The sequence below is a fragment of the Epinephelus lanceolatus genome, chromosome 12, assembly GCF_041903045.1.
Source record: "Epinephelus lanceolatus isolate andai-2023 chromosome 12, ASM4190304v1, whole genome shotgun sequence".
NCBI lineage: Eukaryota > Metazoa > Chordata > Actinopteri > Perciformes > Serranidae > Epinephelus > Epinephelus lanceolatus.
Genome location: NC_135745.1, coordinates 21445174 through 21460899, shown reverse-complemented (window position 1 = coordinate 21460899; position 15726 = coordinate 21445174). Strand labels below are relative to the sequence as shown.

At 41.3% G+C, this 15726-nt stretch overlaps 1 protein-coding gene across 4 annotated transcripts in view; it reads right to left on the bottom strand.

Annotated features, from left to right (window-relative positions):
• pde1cb (phosphodiesterase 1C, calmodulin-dependent b) overlaps nucleotides 1-15726 on the bottom strand; it is a 126611-nt gene that overhangs the window by 76143 nt on the left and 34742 nt on the right. Inside the window, exons 1-2 of one of the 4 annotated variants that reach the window (XM_033650964.2) lie at nucleotides 11466-11874; nucleotides 5468-5494 (exon numbers count right to left, since the gene is read on the bottom strand). The exons of the other annotated variants lie outside the window; for them this stretch is intronic. Of the exons in view, the coding sequence (XP_033506855.1) occupies nucleotides 5468-5494; nucleotides 11466-11566 (128 nt within the window). The 5' untranslated portion in view covers nucleotides 11567-11874. Of the gene's footprint in view, nucleotides 1-5467; nucleotides 5495-11465; nucleotides 11875-15726 lie in introns of those variants that run through there. 4 annotated transcript variants of the gene reach the window in all.

Below are 15726 nucleotides of genomic sequence, written 5' to 3'. Positions count from 1 at the left end.
TCCATATTTTTCCTTATCTTACTGGTGTATTATTTCCTTATCATACTCATAATACAGCTAACTAGCAATGCTGTTTTTTTGGTTTGTTTGTGTTTTGATTTCCATGTCTTGTACAGGAAGCGTCAACTAGTGAGGATGCTCACTATTTGCTGGGACAGCTTTAGCCTTAATCTTTTTGCACAATATCATGTGTAGCTATAAAGTGCAAAGACTACTTAAATCTAGGAGTGGTAGTTTTATTCCAGCATTATCAGGCAAAAAAATCAATAATAATCTTCGATCATATTGTAATGTGGACTGACAAAAAAAGGCTTCTGCACCTCTTCAGGCTTCAGAAAATGTAGCCCGTGACAGGATACTTTAACCAACAACTGGGGTGTAAATCACAAATTTCATCGAGACACAATATTACATCGTTATACATAATATCATATAAAATAATACAGTATTTGAGGATATCACAGATTGACACAATATGATTTCAATTTGATTCAGTTCAGTAACCTGTGATTAATATGAGATCATATCAGTAAATACCCTTGTTGTCTTTTTCTTGGCTGCCTCCTAATGCCTGCCTGGCGCAAGGCCACTAACACTGTTTGAATGATGAGGAAGGAGGTGTGCTTGTGCAGAAATGGTGACAGGGACATGCCATGGGAACATAAAAAATAAAGCCCTATCCTGAAGACAACAATATTTACCAGTGTTTTCACTTTACATCTTTAACATTGGATCGTTGATTGTGGAATCAATTAATCGATCAAGATCGATGTGTTATTACGCCACTATCAATCACAGGTCATTTCAAAGAGAGGGCGTTTCTATTGACTGTTGTACAAATGCAAATATGTGTGTATGTCCCTTCAGATTCAATGTTGTCCTGCAGAGGAGGTTAATATTCTAGCATTGGCAATAATTGCCAACACTGCAAAGCAACCCACAAAAGGAAGACGAACTTATCAAAGTCTGAAGGAGAGTCTGACAATAAACAAAATGAAACATGTCAGTAGGGTTTCAACGGCATAACATTTTCATGGTTTTCAATATCCTACATTAGCAAATGTACACGGTGTGATTGCTGCCAACTTTTATGTCACGGTAAACCTTGATACCAGTATATCCCTGCAATCCTATGTGTCAGTGTTGGCAAAGCATTTCAGAGATGGAGGAAAAAATTCTGCCAAAAATTTTGCCTTTTTTTGATCCTAGATAAAGGCTCACAGCTGCAGCTTCCAGTTCAAGTTTTTGTAGCTAACGTTAACTGGAGCCTTCAATGACAGTGTGTCTCCTGCCTCACTTCCCGCCACTACAGACCACCTCACCTATAGCAGAGCGGGCAGCAACTGCATAATAAAATAAGGTTAAATAAAGCAATGTATATGAAACAGTGGGTTACTGTATGAAGTGTGTGCATATGCACGTAGTAGTGTGGTGGGAGGGGCTTAGGACAGAGGGCAGAGCTGCAGGAGGACGTATTTTCAAATTCTGATTTTGCCTTCTCCAGATTTCTGCCAATCCTGGCTTTAAGATATTTTTAAAAGAAGTCAGACAGTAAAATGTATATGTTCTGTGCAAAAATGTAAAGTTTGAGAGGCATAGCAACAGTAACTAAGAGGAGCGGGGCTTGGCAAACTGTAAACCACTGAACGAGCACAATAGTGCCCATGTGATAACCAAAATAGTAACAGGCAAACTGTTTCCAAACCCACATAAAACACACAAAGGCCTAAACAGACCATTTTCCCTTTCTTTGCAGCCTTTCCTCCATCTCTCTTAACTCCCTTTCCACACAAATACTCCTCTTTTCCATCCCTCCATCCCTCCCTCTGTGAAGAGGGCTATCTCTCCCTCCATCTGCATGTGTGAGGGGTTGTACTGGTGTGTCAGTAATGACAATGTCCCAGTGTTCCTCTCTGCCAATTAGCCTGGCCGTAATTACACAGACACATATGGAGCTGTCAATCAGCCGGCTCCTCCACACAGGAACTCACCCACCCATCAGAGACGGAGGGAGAGAGAACGAGAGTTTCCAACAGCTAGCTCTATACCAAACGACCACACACTGTGCCAATAAGTAGCATGAGGAGAGTTTGGTTCAATTACTCCAACTGTGCAGCAATCCCACAGTTCACAGGAAAATGCCATGAAACAGCATTAGTGCGGCGCTGCAGCAACCTCTTTTTGTTTTGAGCTTCATCTGTGGAGCTGCTGCAATTTCCTATTCATGGAGTTAATATAAGGAGAGGTGATCTATTGTGTGTAGAAATACACTGCCCTTGGCGTTAGTAAGCCAAGTTGCTGTTATTGTATTGTATTGTATTAAGATAAAATATTGAAGGAAAACTGAGGGCACACTGTGTTGTTAGGCACATTTACCATCCATGTCACCCTTACAGGAAAGTATGTGCTATACTGTTCTTAAAAAAATCCCAACAATGTATTAATCCTACTATCAAATACTGCCTGTGTAGCAAAATACTCACATCTTATCCCTCCGTGTCATAGAGCTCCATTGCCGCCCAAAAGCTATTAAAAAGGCATCAATGTGCTGTACTGTTGTGACATGTGACATGTTCTGTCATTATGATGAACACGGGCACTGTTGTTTATTTTGAGACAATCTCACATACGCTATCCTGGTGCTGTAAATACACACTAGAGCACCAAATGTGTGTCAATCCACATCTAAAATTAGTCTCCAACAAATGCACTATTTACCGTAAAACTTTAGAAAAAAGTAGTAGCATAGTAGTATTATTTGCTTAAATCACTGCAATCAACAGGCCTATATTTGAGACAGGACTTTAATTCTTTTCATACAAAACTATGGCTCTGCAAAAATCAGGAAATACAATCAAATTATTTATTTAAACCAGCACGGATATTACTTGTTCAATAATTAGGCTTCAGATAATATATCAATTAGCACTTGAGGATTGTGAGCCCAGCATACCAACACAACACCACTTTATCCTGTCAAAACAATACTCATAACTTGGATTAATTTTTATGCAAAACCTGTTTGATTCTTTTGATCTGAGGACCCTTATGGAGTAAAGGAATATGAATAACTGACAGGGTAGTCGAGGGATGGACACCAGGGGCGATTGCTCTGAGACAACAAGGCAGGCTGAACTTCCCCTAAAACTTCATAGAAGAAATGGTCAAATATGCACTATTGAATTTACATTAAAATAAGAATTTACATTGCATTAAACGTGCGCTAGGATGCATTTAACATCATGGCAATGATGTTCAAACGTCAGCTGCTTATCACCAGTTTTCAACGCAACCTCCCTGTCATACATTCTCGTGTCAGCACAGTGGACATGGAGCCTCCAAGCATTACTATGAGACAGCGCTGAGCAGGTTTATTTAATGCAGCAAAGCGAGATGGTCATTGGATAAATGTGACAAAATCGTCACTTCCAGGGAGACTCAGTTTCCCTGGGACTTAATGGAGCAGTAGGAGGGAGAGGACGCTCGGTGTATGCATGATGATTGGAGGAATTGTCTAAAACCCCTTTGTGATTGACAGCACTTCGCATTTCGAGCTCAGTCCTACGCAGATATTTGCGAGTGGAGTCTTCTGACAGAGTGCCGTCTGGAGTTTCTTATTTCCTTATTTTCACCGTTTGTACAGTGCAGTTCAGGTGTTTAAACCCATCTGAAAATCTTTGAGGTGTGTTTCGCTATCTTTCAATAGCATGAGCGTGGTTGAAAAACGGTTTCAATTAAATGTTCCTTTTATAAGTTACTGCCTCGCTACAGTATGACAAATTTTATGATGTAAACTTAAAGTGAGCTTCCCCTGTTTGAAAGACCAGCAGCCACCACTGATGGACACACAATTTGAAGTAGCCAAAAACTCGGTTTTATACATCTGAAGAACTTCTATGCTTGGCAACTAGACCAGGCTTCTAATTGAGACAGACAATTATTTGTCAAATTGTGTAGCCACACCGGGCTAGTAAAAGAGACTGGGCGTTTCAAACTCCTGTTTGAATAATATTTGCTAAAAACTGCAGCAACAAGTAGTTTCAGTACATTTTTTATAATAATGACATATTTGTGACCAGTATTGACCAGTCATCTTCCAAATGCTCAAATGCATTGTCGTTTTCGGTCTTTTCTCAGTCTGTTCTATGTTGAATATATATTACAGCGTGTTGTATTTACTAAGAAGACACTGGGCTTAGCTCTGTTTTTGTTATAAGCTTACCAAAAATGTATGAAAGCTCTGTATTTTTAATTTGATAAATTTATATTTGGTATCCTTTCTTTGCATCTGAATGTAGTAAAAGTGGTGACACTGGGATCAAGAGCATTTTAAAGAAAGGAGATTAGGTCAAATGCATAATTTTTCTCTCTTATCAAAACTAAGCCTTGAGACAGAGAGAGACTGGGCGAGATAAGATTAAAAAAAAAAAAAGTCAAGGTTTTTTAGTACTTGGCTTTCCAGTAGGAATGAATATAATCTCAAAGCTGGGAGGCTTAACCTCATAAGCACCTGGCTCGTTTGTTTTCAAGATCAGACCATGCAAAAAATACTGGAATAAAAAATATCTTTGTCATTTTCCTAGATGGAAGGGAGATGATTAAACATTTCACAGTTTTACAAGGTCTCCTGGTTCGTCTAAAGCCATAATATATGTCAGAGAAAAAATAACCACGGGGGAAGATGAAATGAATAATGAGGGACACTGATAGCATGCATCAGATCAATACAGAAACATCTTTAACAAATGATACTTAAATCTGCATCACACACTCATCCAGTGGCATTAATGAATCCCTGCTTTTGTGCTTGTAAATAAATGTACTCAAGTCTCAGTTAACAGACGGCCTGATTTCCCCTGAGCCTCTCCAACAGAACTAAACAAATGAGAGTTTTAAAATAAAGACGATACCGTGCATGCCACTCGAGTTATTCGTCAAGCTTTCAAGTCCTGTGAGTTGTCTATGACTCTCAAACAACTGCGTCCCCATCATTTCTATCCATTAGGGTGCCAGTTATCTGGTAATGACGATGAGCTGACACTTGAATCAACGCAAGAGAGAAAGTGTGAGTGAAAGAAAGATTATTTATGAATGCATACAAGTGTGACAAAGTGTGTTTGAATTTTTCAGCGGAGATCTGTGACCCTCAGCAATGACAGTATAATGGGGATAATGATAATAATCATAACAATAACAATCACAATTTTTATTCAATTTATGCTTTCATAACAAAGTTACATAGTGCTTTGCAAGATAACCAACAACGAATAATGAATGAGGACAGACAAAAACAAGTAGGAGTAGGTCCAGGATGAGGTCCAGGGATGTGGGAGGAGCAGAGGGAGGAAATCCAGAAAATCCAGAAAAAGAGTAGGAGGAGGAGGAGGAGGAGGGAATGGGAAGTCTAGGAGGGAGGGATGAGGAGGAGGAGAAGGAGGAGGTCCAGAGTCCCAGCAGCAAGTCTTACCTCTGGGATGTCTTCTTGTACTTGCGCCTGACAGAGAAAACAAACATGAGTACAGTGAGGCATCGATTGAAATGTTAGTCTTGTGATCTTTGTTGGACTTGTTTTTCTACGTAACATGGACAGACAGCGAGAAAAGACACTGGGCCCCATGCAAAAACCATTCATACCAACAGATTCACTCAAATTGCTAGAACATATAAATGACACTACTGGTTGTACGCATCACGTGCATATAGTCTGCTTTGCTTCACAAGAAAGGAAAACACTTGTTTGACTTAAAGGTGCAGTCTACAATGCTAGAGAAAAATTGATGATATTTGAGCTCAGCACCCAAACAAATACACTCAGCTCTGGTAATTCCTCCAATGTTATTTATGTTTCATTGCCATCATGATGGAGCTCTGTTCTTCCTGGGTGGTGACTCGGAAGAGGGAGAGTAGCTGGCATAGTGTTGTGTAGCTCGGTGTGAGCCACTTTCTTTGTTTCCCATTTACAGAGCCAGGGCCGTGTAAGAAAACCAGATTTTATTTTTCAGGGAACACAGAATGGGCGGCTAGCAGGCTGGAGGAGAAATTTGGTTGCCTGATATCAGACAGCATTGTCAACTTGTTACACTCCATTGCCATGTTCAGTCTGACATTACGTCCACCCTAACTGCTTTCTGTGAGTGAGGGGGATTTGATTTTCCCTAACCAGTCTCGACAGAACAACGTATCCACCCGCATCTAACACTATTTTAAGTCCACACTGATGTGAAGCCGCATCAAAACATACCTGTTTTGCCAGGGTTTTAAGACTGGAGTGGAGCACAGTAAAACAAACATACACGTCAGTCGATATTGAGAAGACATATCGATTTAGAAAAGTCTCGATAGCACCATCTATCTTGTCTATTGCACTGCCATTGTTACTCCTCGCAACACCAATCACAACAGCCTGACAATGGCATTAGACCCGTCTATAGCAGATGAATTTGTCAGCTTGGTAGAGTGAGCAGATTCCAAGGTCTTGACCCAGGAAAGTTAGGGTGCTTTCACGCCTGTCCTGTTTGGTTTGGTTCAATCGAATTCAAGTTTGTTTGCCCCCTGAGTTTGGTTCGTTTGGGCAGGTGTGAACACAACAATCGCACTTGGGCGCACACCAAAACAACCGGACCAAGGTGGTTTCAGTTCAGTTGCAAACAAACTCTGGTGTGGTTCATTTGTGGTGAGAATGTGTTCCGACCTCGATCTGAACCAACTACAGTCACATGACACATTGTTTGGGTTAAACATGAGCATGTTACAGTCTCAGAGGATTATTAATGTGCACCTCCTCCTGTACTGCCTTAATATGCACATTCAGCACATCCAATGCATCAAAACATTGTTTTCTAGTTGGAGCCGCGCCTCGTTTTCAAACTGTATGGTTTGACTAAAATGAACAATGACAGCAATATAGTCCACGATGACCAGCACTAAAATCAACCTGCGTAGTTGTCCCTCCATTGTGACATTAGAAAGAGTCACATTTATCTTGCAAGTGTACTACTCTTCCCACATGGAAATTCTTTGTAACAAAATTAGTCCGTGATTAGGACCAAAACGAGCAAAGTCTAGGTCTGAAAGCACCCATATTCACTGAATTTCACAAGTGTACTGGATCAGAATCACAGACTGCACCTTTAAGAATCACAATGTTAGAATTAAAAAATATAAAACTGAAATAAACAAAAATGAATTATATAACTAAAACAAATTCAATGTGAAATACTATATTCTGTTCACCATATCACCATCGTGGCCTAATAATTAACTGAGTGGTTTAGGAAGTTTTTCAAAATTCCAGCATTTTGTTAAACCTATTTATTTATTACAAAGCAACTTTGTGGTTCAGTAGTTTTAGAAAAATCTCTGTGCCCAACAGCTGCCTCGGGTTTTTTCAGTATTATGCACTATTGCACCAGATCGTATAACATCACCTGCTGTATAATATTTTCTTGTTCTGTCACATCCCTGTGACCACCTCCCATCTAAGTCCTAAACAAATTAGCTTTTTAGAGACATTCTGACCATCTAATTTCATGTCCTGCCATTCAATCTTTATTTCTGTCACAGTTAGGCAATGACACTTTCTTGGCAGCTTGTTATTCTCTGGGTTGTTTTGGGTCCAATCATATGACTACTGAAACTGCTTAAATTTGTTATTTTTTCGTCTACTGATTTTCAACAGCGGGACTTAAAGCTCTTACTTTTTGTTAACAATTTTCTGAATAACTTGAACTTGCCCACAAACGGAGTGGAACAGGTGGCCTTTTTAGGCATTGATTATGCAAATGACCAAATCTCATGGACACACTCCTACTCGAGCACAGGTGGCCTTCAGTGAGTGGAAACAAGCAATAAGTTTTGTGAATTAGACTTGGAACAACGGTATGAGCAAACTTCACTGAAAAACAGTGAGAGAGTTAAAGATAATGATACGAAAATGCTCTTGCATGAGCGCCAATGTGCTTCTGACAACAACAGACATTATCCCGAAAAATAAAAATCAGCAACATAATAAAGGAAAATGCTATTGTACCAAGTCGGTAGATTTACAGCAATAACATGTAAGTAAGTAAAGTTCCTTTGATTGCACTGGTTGTTTCATTTTCCTTTGTTTTTGGGATAACATCAGTCCCAACAGTTATATTGTGTTGCTGTGTTCACATTGCAAATTCAAAAAGAATGCAAATGCTTACAATCACTTATGCAGATCAGGAGTTTAAGAGAGGCATAATGATATGCAAAAAAAAAACACACAGACACACACACACACCACCCCCTGACATCCTACTTACTTTACTACACAAGCACACACACTGTGAACCTACACAGTCACGTTAAAACACACCTACTTTCACTTACCCTAACATTTGGCCTAAAACACACCCACACCTCTGTAAAGTGATAACAGCGTGGCTCTAAAAGCTGAATTTTCACACACACACACACACACACACACACACACAGACACACACTTAAGGCACTCATAATAGCGAAGTGGAGGGGAGGATGGACCCACCGCTATTCCGCAACAGACATGGATTTAAATTCCAGTCAGGCAGAATTCACAGCACTTAGCTTGATTTGTTTCTCAATCTTTTTCTGTATCAATCTCTCCCGAAGCCCAGTGCAAAACTGCAAGCTAAGGAAGTTATTCCCTGTAAAGAAACGTTAAGAGCTCCCTTAAGACTGTGGGGTAAAAAGGATTAAATCAATCACTAGGGGTCCATCACGCAATTAAAATAAAGAAGACATGAAGTGTCACAGTCAGATGGCTGTGTAAGAGCGTTTCTGGGGTTTCAAACAGAGTAAATGATGCAAAAATAAGACAAGGGTGTGGATATAAAAAGCTGACAAGATACAAATAAACAGGGATAAATAACAAAATGGGAACTGGAAGGTCAGGGAGAAACAGAGTCTGGACATTTCCTATTCTCCTCACTTCCTCTCCTGGCCTTTATCACCTCACTGAGCTTGCTTTACGTCTAAATGTGTGTATCAACAGCACAGAGCTTCTTCTAATTAGAAAGCTTTAATGCAATGTTCTGAGCATAATGAGGATGTGGGTTGAAGGGGGTCATGGAAATTCCAGGAATTACTGTAATCATAAAGGTCGCAGAGAAGCAAAATTGAACCCTGTTAAAGTACATGTTTATGGTGTTTCCAAACAGCTGGCTGGAGAGCTAACAGCAGCTTGTTGTGCTTGGATTATCTTATTATATTTTAGTCAGCGCCTCACAAATCAGTGTCATAAAGCAGTCATCTGGCCACCTTGGTCCTCCTTGGACCAAATCTAAGTTCCCCTAAGGGAGCTCTCTGTGATGAACTGTTGATCAAGTGATTAAATAATTCATTGATTTCCATTAATCAGTGGGTGAGGGAAAGGTTAGGTGTGTCGCAGTGATCTAATTTATCAATGGAAATCCATTGCAATCCATTCACCGATGCAAAAACATGAGTGGGCCATTTGTCATAGGGTAGTAATAAAACACAACACGCTTTTCATGCCTTGATCAGTGCATGTCACCAGGCTTTAGACTGCGTCATTCAAGGTTGAGTAAAGGGAAAACTGTCCAAAGCAAATGCTCTCTCTCTCTCTCTGTCTATCCATGGATGATTGGTGTACTCTGTGGAGTACGCTGTGCCAGAGAGAGTGCTGTGATAGCCATCCAGCACACACACATACACACACACACACACACACACACACACACATATACAAATCATACAGCTGCCAAACAAATCTCTGAGGATAAGCTGGCAGCACATACATTAAATGTCACCAAGCCGCCCAATACACATCAAATCTATATGAGCCTCACGAGCACATGCACGGTCAACCTTTTCCAATCACACGCACACACACACACACATACACACACACACACACACACACACACACACACTCATTCATAGCATACTGTCAGTCCCTCCCTATTTAACACACAACATACACTCTGAAGCGTCAACATCTGTGGGGGCTGCCTGTCAGTTGGAGCTCCCTCTCTTCTGACGGAGGCTCTTTGTGAGATTAAAGGCTAATGTGATCTCTGACACGCAACAGGAGCCCTCAGAGCACCCAGCAGACTGCAGTGTAGTCGTGATGAAAAAAAAAAAGAGTCTGGGCCCCTGTTACATTCATCTGACTCACTATCCATCAAATATCCAAAAAGACAGATGGTTATGATAGGGGATTTATGACAGTGACCAAATGGAAGAGACAATGAAGTCATCCGAGGAAACTAGATGTGGCAGAGGATGATGGTGGGGGGACCCACATATCGGGCTTCTGACACCAGAGACGGAGAAACAATGACTAATCACAGAACAATGGAAACACCATGACAAGAAAATAACTAAAAATAGAATAGAGTGATGCGAGAGGAGAGGGGAGGAAGGCTGATAGATGAACAGCAGCCCCATCAAACACTTCATTCACTCAGTTGACGTCTGTGGTGCAGGAGGAAACTGCATTTCATTCAGACCTCCAGCACTAACATGAAAGATTTTTTTTTTTTTTTCATGAACGCAACCCTCCTAGCAACACCGCCGTCTCCTCCTCCCTGCTGAGTAAGGAGGAGGGGAACTGGAAATGGAAAGGGGAAAATTCCCACTTCAACTTGCATGTAAGGTGTGTGGGGCTATTTTTTTTTCCTCGGGGCTAAAGGTCACAGAGGTGTTGATTGGTTGGTGGATGTGAGAAAGTAATATTGTAGTAGTGGAGGTTTGAAAAAAACTTGGAGAAATGAGAAAAATGAGGCGGGAGGAGGCTTTTGTATTACGTGAAAAGAAACAGTATGGGTGTGTAAGAGGCAAAAGAATGGCAGAAATAAGGGAGAAGACAAAAAAAAATAGATTAGAAAATGAATCCAGCTTCAATACCTTGACCAAAAACGCGCAAATTCAGTCATATATGCCTCCTTGTTGCATCATATTACGACACAGACAACAGGTGTTAAAAGCATGCATCATAATTTTCTTGTCTCTTTAAAAAATTCTGGTGCCTGGGAGTAAATAAAAGTGCTTCAACTGACTAATCATGCAGCTAACACATCAGCTCTGACTTATTTTCCTTTTCTTCCTTGCTGTCATATTTAATAAACAAACCATTCAAAATAAATCAAAGCAAGTAGCTCGGAGACGCTTGGGGGGTAATTGCAATCTCTTTCATTGCATGTTTTTAGGTTTCCATTCTACTCTGAACAATCAGTCTATCCTTGGATCTGTCTTTCTCTCACAATATTCACATGCTGTAAAAAAAAATCAGTGCAAAGACAAGCTTTATTATGATACCCAGTCTTTATACTGCGTCCTTCATGTATGTTTTTATAAGATTATGCTACTCAACATACTTTATTACAGATAAATTTACATGTAGATAATAAAAGCCTGGTTCACTCACACAGAGGCACGTACATACACGCATTACTGCACGCACACTTGTTGAAAACAGGAAAAGTAGATATACTCACAGTCCGCGGAGCCTGAGCCAAATCTTTTCGATCTGCTCTGGCTGCAGGTACTTCAGGGCCGTGCTTTCAAACTCCTCAATCTCTTTGGTGGGAGACTCCATGTCAGAGTGTCAAAGAGTTCCGGATGTGCCAACGAGAGATAAAAAAAAAAAAAAAAAAAGTTTAATCCCTCTTAAGTGTGAGCGGTGAGGAAGACGCAGCGCAGTGCAGAGAGAGGTTGCGATGTGGTGGAACCCAGGACGTGACCAAGGTTTCCTCTTTCTTCATTCACAATTGCACCCACAGCTGCGACAAACCAGCCGTCATCCTTCCTTATTCTCTCTTTTCTCCCTTGTTTATGAGAGAGTGTGTGTGTGTGTGTGTGACTGAAACTCAACAACACTCTAGCTCAAGCAGCTGTGACAGTCGTAAAACAGCCCAACTGTACCTCCTTCCTTTTCTCCCTCTCTTGCCTCTCTCCCTCTCTCTCTCTCTCATTCGTTCACTTCTCTCCTGTGTGAGCACAGGGGTCCTGGAGCCGTGCCATGCTCTCCCAGCAACAACGGGATGCAGACGGCAGGGCAGCGCAATCCGGGATTAACGCTCGCTGCCGGGCTCTCCACACAAGAGGGAGGGAGGAGAAACACCACCAGTCAAAGAGAGGGAGGAGTCTGGCTGATAATGAGAAACCATGTTCTATTTCATCCACTGGAAAAAACCAAAGGGAGTGAGGGAGGAGAACGAGAGGGGATGGAGAGGAACAAGAGGGAAGGACCTTTAGGAGAAGACATGACGAAGGTGTGAGTGCCCTGATTACTGTGAGAAATCAGCCCATCAGATTTGACTTCTCTTTTTTACCCTTTTTACCCCCTCTTTTACACACATGTGCTTATTCCATCAGGAATGTCATACAGCAAATACAGACCTCATCAGCAGCGCAGATTAACGTCCAAAGTGATGAAAACATTTGCGGCAAATGCGACAGCTTTAGATCTGCAATGTATTCATCTGAAAATGTAGATAATACACTTGCTGTACAACATATTAAATGTCATGCCAGAGAGGATTAAAAAGCGTGCAGACAGTGCATTGACACTGATTTGACTGAGATTACTCTGATCCATTGAGCGCATTCAGGACTGTCCCATATTCAATCCCCCCAGATATAATATTATTCTCTCTGCCTCTTTTTCTTCTTTCTCTAACATACACACAACACACTGCAGCATGTCCTCTACATCTTAATAGGCAAAAATGTCCTTTCTGCTTCATTTGGTCAGATAATGTGGCAGTTATGAGGCCAGTTTCAAATTTAAGACGGTTTTATTATACCTGCAGCCATATAAGCCATCACAGCGCACCAGCTCCTGCATATAATATGTGTTATATTCCATCCAGTATGAAAGCTGCATTAGTTATGGCACAGCAGTGGGTGCTGTGCACTTTCTAGTATAGACCCCTTCTTCCATAATGTTCTATTTTATCATCTCTATTGTCTTATTATTAACCTTAAAGCACTTTAAATTGCAATAACTGCTATGAAAGGTGCTATATAACTAAGTCAAATGTTTAATTAAATGTTTCCACAGTTTAACTTCTATGCCAGGTCTTTGATAGTGATTTCAACATTTCTGGTTCCCTATCAATTTGCCTGACAAGAGACATTACATTGCTATATGGTGTATATGTGAAATATATTGTGTTCAAAACATCTATAACTTTTAAAGCTGCTGCCTTCTCTTCTTTTCCTCCTTCCTAGCTAGCTCCTTGCTCACTGAACATCCTGCGGCCCCAGTCAGAGCCTGTTTTAGAAGCCTGGGGCGACTTTTTGTAATGGTTTTCAATGAGAGTGAAGCAATTTGTTTGCTGCTTCTGGATTGCTGAGCGTCTTACAGCCTTTGTGCACCTTGCATGTTTTGCAAGAGCGCCCCGAATGCCTCAAGTTGAAAAACGCTGCTGTGTATTCCCATTGTCAAATCAGGGGAATTAAGAGGCAAAATGTTTTTGGTGGTGATGACAACATGTAGTAGTGGTTTATGTGACGCTAACATTAGCTTGCTTTCAATGTCATCCTAGGCAAGCAGCAACACATACCTGAACAAACTGCTTTCTAATGTTTTACCATGCATAACAAGGCCAGGCAACAGAGTGTCAAACTGTCCACAAGTCATCGGAAAATAAGCCTTGAACCGACCATCATTCAGGCAAAGCTCCTACATCAGCCGGTGGTACTCCCTGTGATGGATCCACATGGATCACTATTCACTTGTGACAAACATATTATTTGGTAACAGCCTCTCACACTCAGTAAGTGCCAGAGTAAGTGCCTTTCACCTGACCATTATTTTTCTGCAGATTTTAAGATACAGATCTGTGAGTTTACGTCACAGCAAAATAGCAGTTAAGCTAAAGACAGGTAATTTTGTTATTGCCTAGCGACAATTAATAAAAAGACGCAGATCATCGCTGATCTGGGCAGGCCTCAACAAAAAAAGGCTGTGCGGCACGCCTTGTATTTTGCAACCTGCAAAATGTGCTCTGTCTGATTGGGGCCCCGGGCTGCTAAACACGCTCTGTCTGATCATGGCCTAAGTCTTCTCCTTTCTGCAAGTCCAAAACTTGCAAGGATGACTCAGCCTGCACCCCTCCTTTCTTCAAGCCCCCTACCATACTCTTAGGTCTTTCAATTACTTGATGCAGGATGCAGGGATAATGCTAGGGCGCCACCTCAAAGAGGCTCCTGCTTTCATCTGCTGAGATGGGTCCTCCGTGAGGAGGGAGGAGAGAGGTCTGCCTGAGTGCCATGAAGCCTGCTGATGTAGTCTTCAAAGGCACACTTATCTATGTCTCTTTCTCCTTCTATCTTTGGCTTTCGGGTTCTCTTTCTGGCTGCTTTTCTCCAATCCACTCTTCATTGCTGTGTTTTTCTCCCTATTTCATGCGGGCCCCCAGGAGATCGCGAGCCACACGCAGAAGTTGACAGGTCAACTTGAGGGGAAACCAAACAGTAGTCTCTCCTTTCACTGCTCGTTGTTCACAGGCTTACACCCCAGGGACCTGATGTAGCATGTCATCTGTATGTGTAAATGTGACACAGAACAAGGTCGAGCCTGGTGAGAAAGTTTCTGTCAAAAGCACTGCAAAGACTTGGAAGGTCAATTTAAGCTGCATTGCACTTAGAATCGAGTGTTTACGCAGGAAAAATAAAAAAAATACACAGTAAGTTCTGACTGAAGAAGAAGTAGTTAACTCATATGGTACAATCTGGGTGTGGGAAGAGGAGAAGAAATATGCACACCTCACTAAAAGCAGATTTTCCAGTTACTACCACCTCCACACAAGAACGTCAGTATTGGATGACTCGGCATGACTGAGGTTTTTTGTTTGTTTGTTTTACGTCCAATGCCAAAACTTTTAAAATGCTCAGTTTCTACTATATCTACTATATAAATGCTCAGTTTCTACTATATACGAAAGGCAACTACTGTGGGAAATAAATTCTGGTTAATGAATGGTTCAGGTACAAGCATGCTTCAGTTGTAACACCCTTCTTATAGCCTTACCAACAATAACTAACTTTACAAATGGACACTCAGGGTGAGGGAGTGTGGAAAGCTGGCACAATTCAATACATCTTTTGCAACAACACGACTGCACTTGAAGAAAGACTGTCGAACGAAACCATGCACCGTTATCCCCGTATCCAACAGCTAGCCTTTTAACCCACCTTTAAGCGTGATCGTTCAGACCATGAACACTTTTGCCATCGCATGACACGTACAAATTACTCAATTTGGAGGATACCCTGCATCTTTAGGGTTAGGCAACTAAAACATTTCATTAAGGCTGGGGAAAGGTAGTTGTTGATAGTAGAAAAGCCTATGTTAATTGCAAGGCTGTGACGGGATGCTTTATACAAGAGACGACCTACATACATGGGCACACCACTTAAGGAACTGGCACTGAATGTAGGTATTCAACGTAAAATGTGATGTGTGGAATCATCCAATACGCATACTGTTCTGAATAACCTGCACAAGGCTTTCAACTAACACAAATGTAAATCCATCCTTGGCAATATAAGATGCTCCGAGCAACTGGCGTCGCATAAAGAGCAAGACAGTCTGCGTACGGAGGAGGTTGGGTTGGTGGACAGGTCCAAAAGACTTTCACCCAGGAGGATACTGTTCCTGTCCTGTATGAAACCATAAGTCAACGTTGACTAATTTAAACATAACCTTACATAAATGCATCCCATAGGCCTGTCGTGTCATGCATTTGT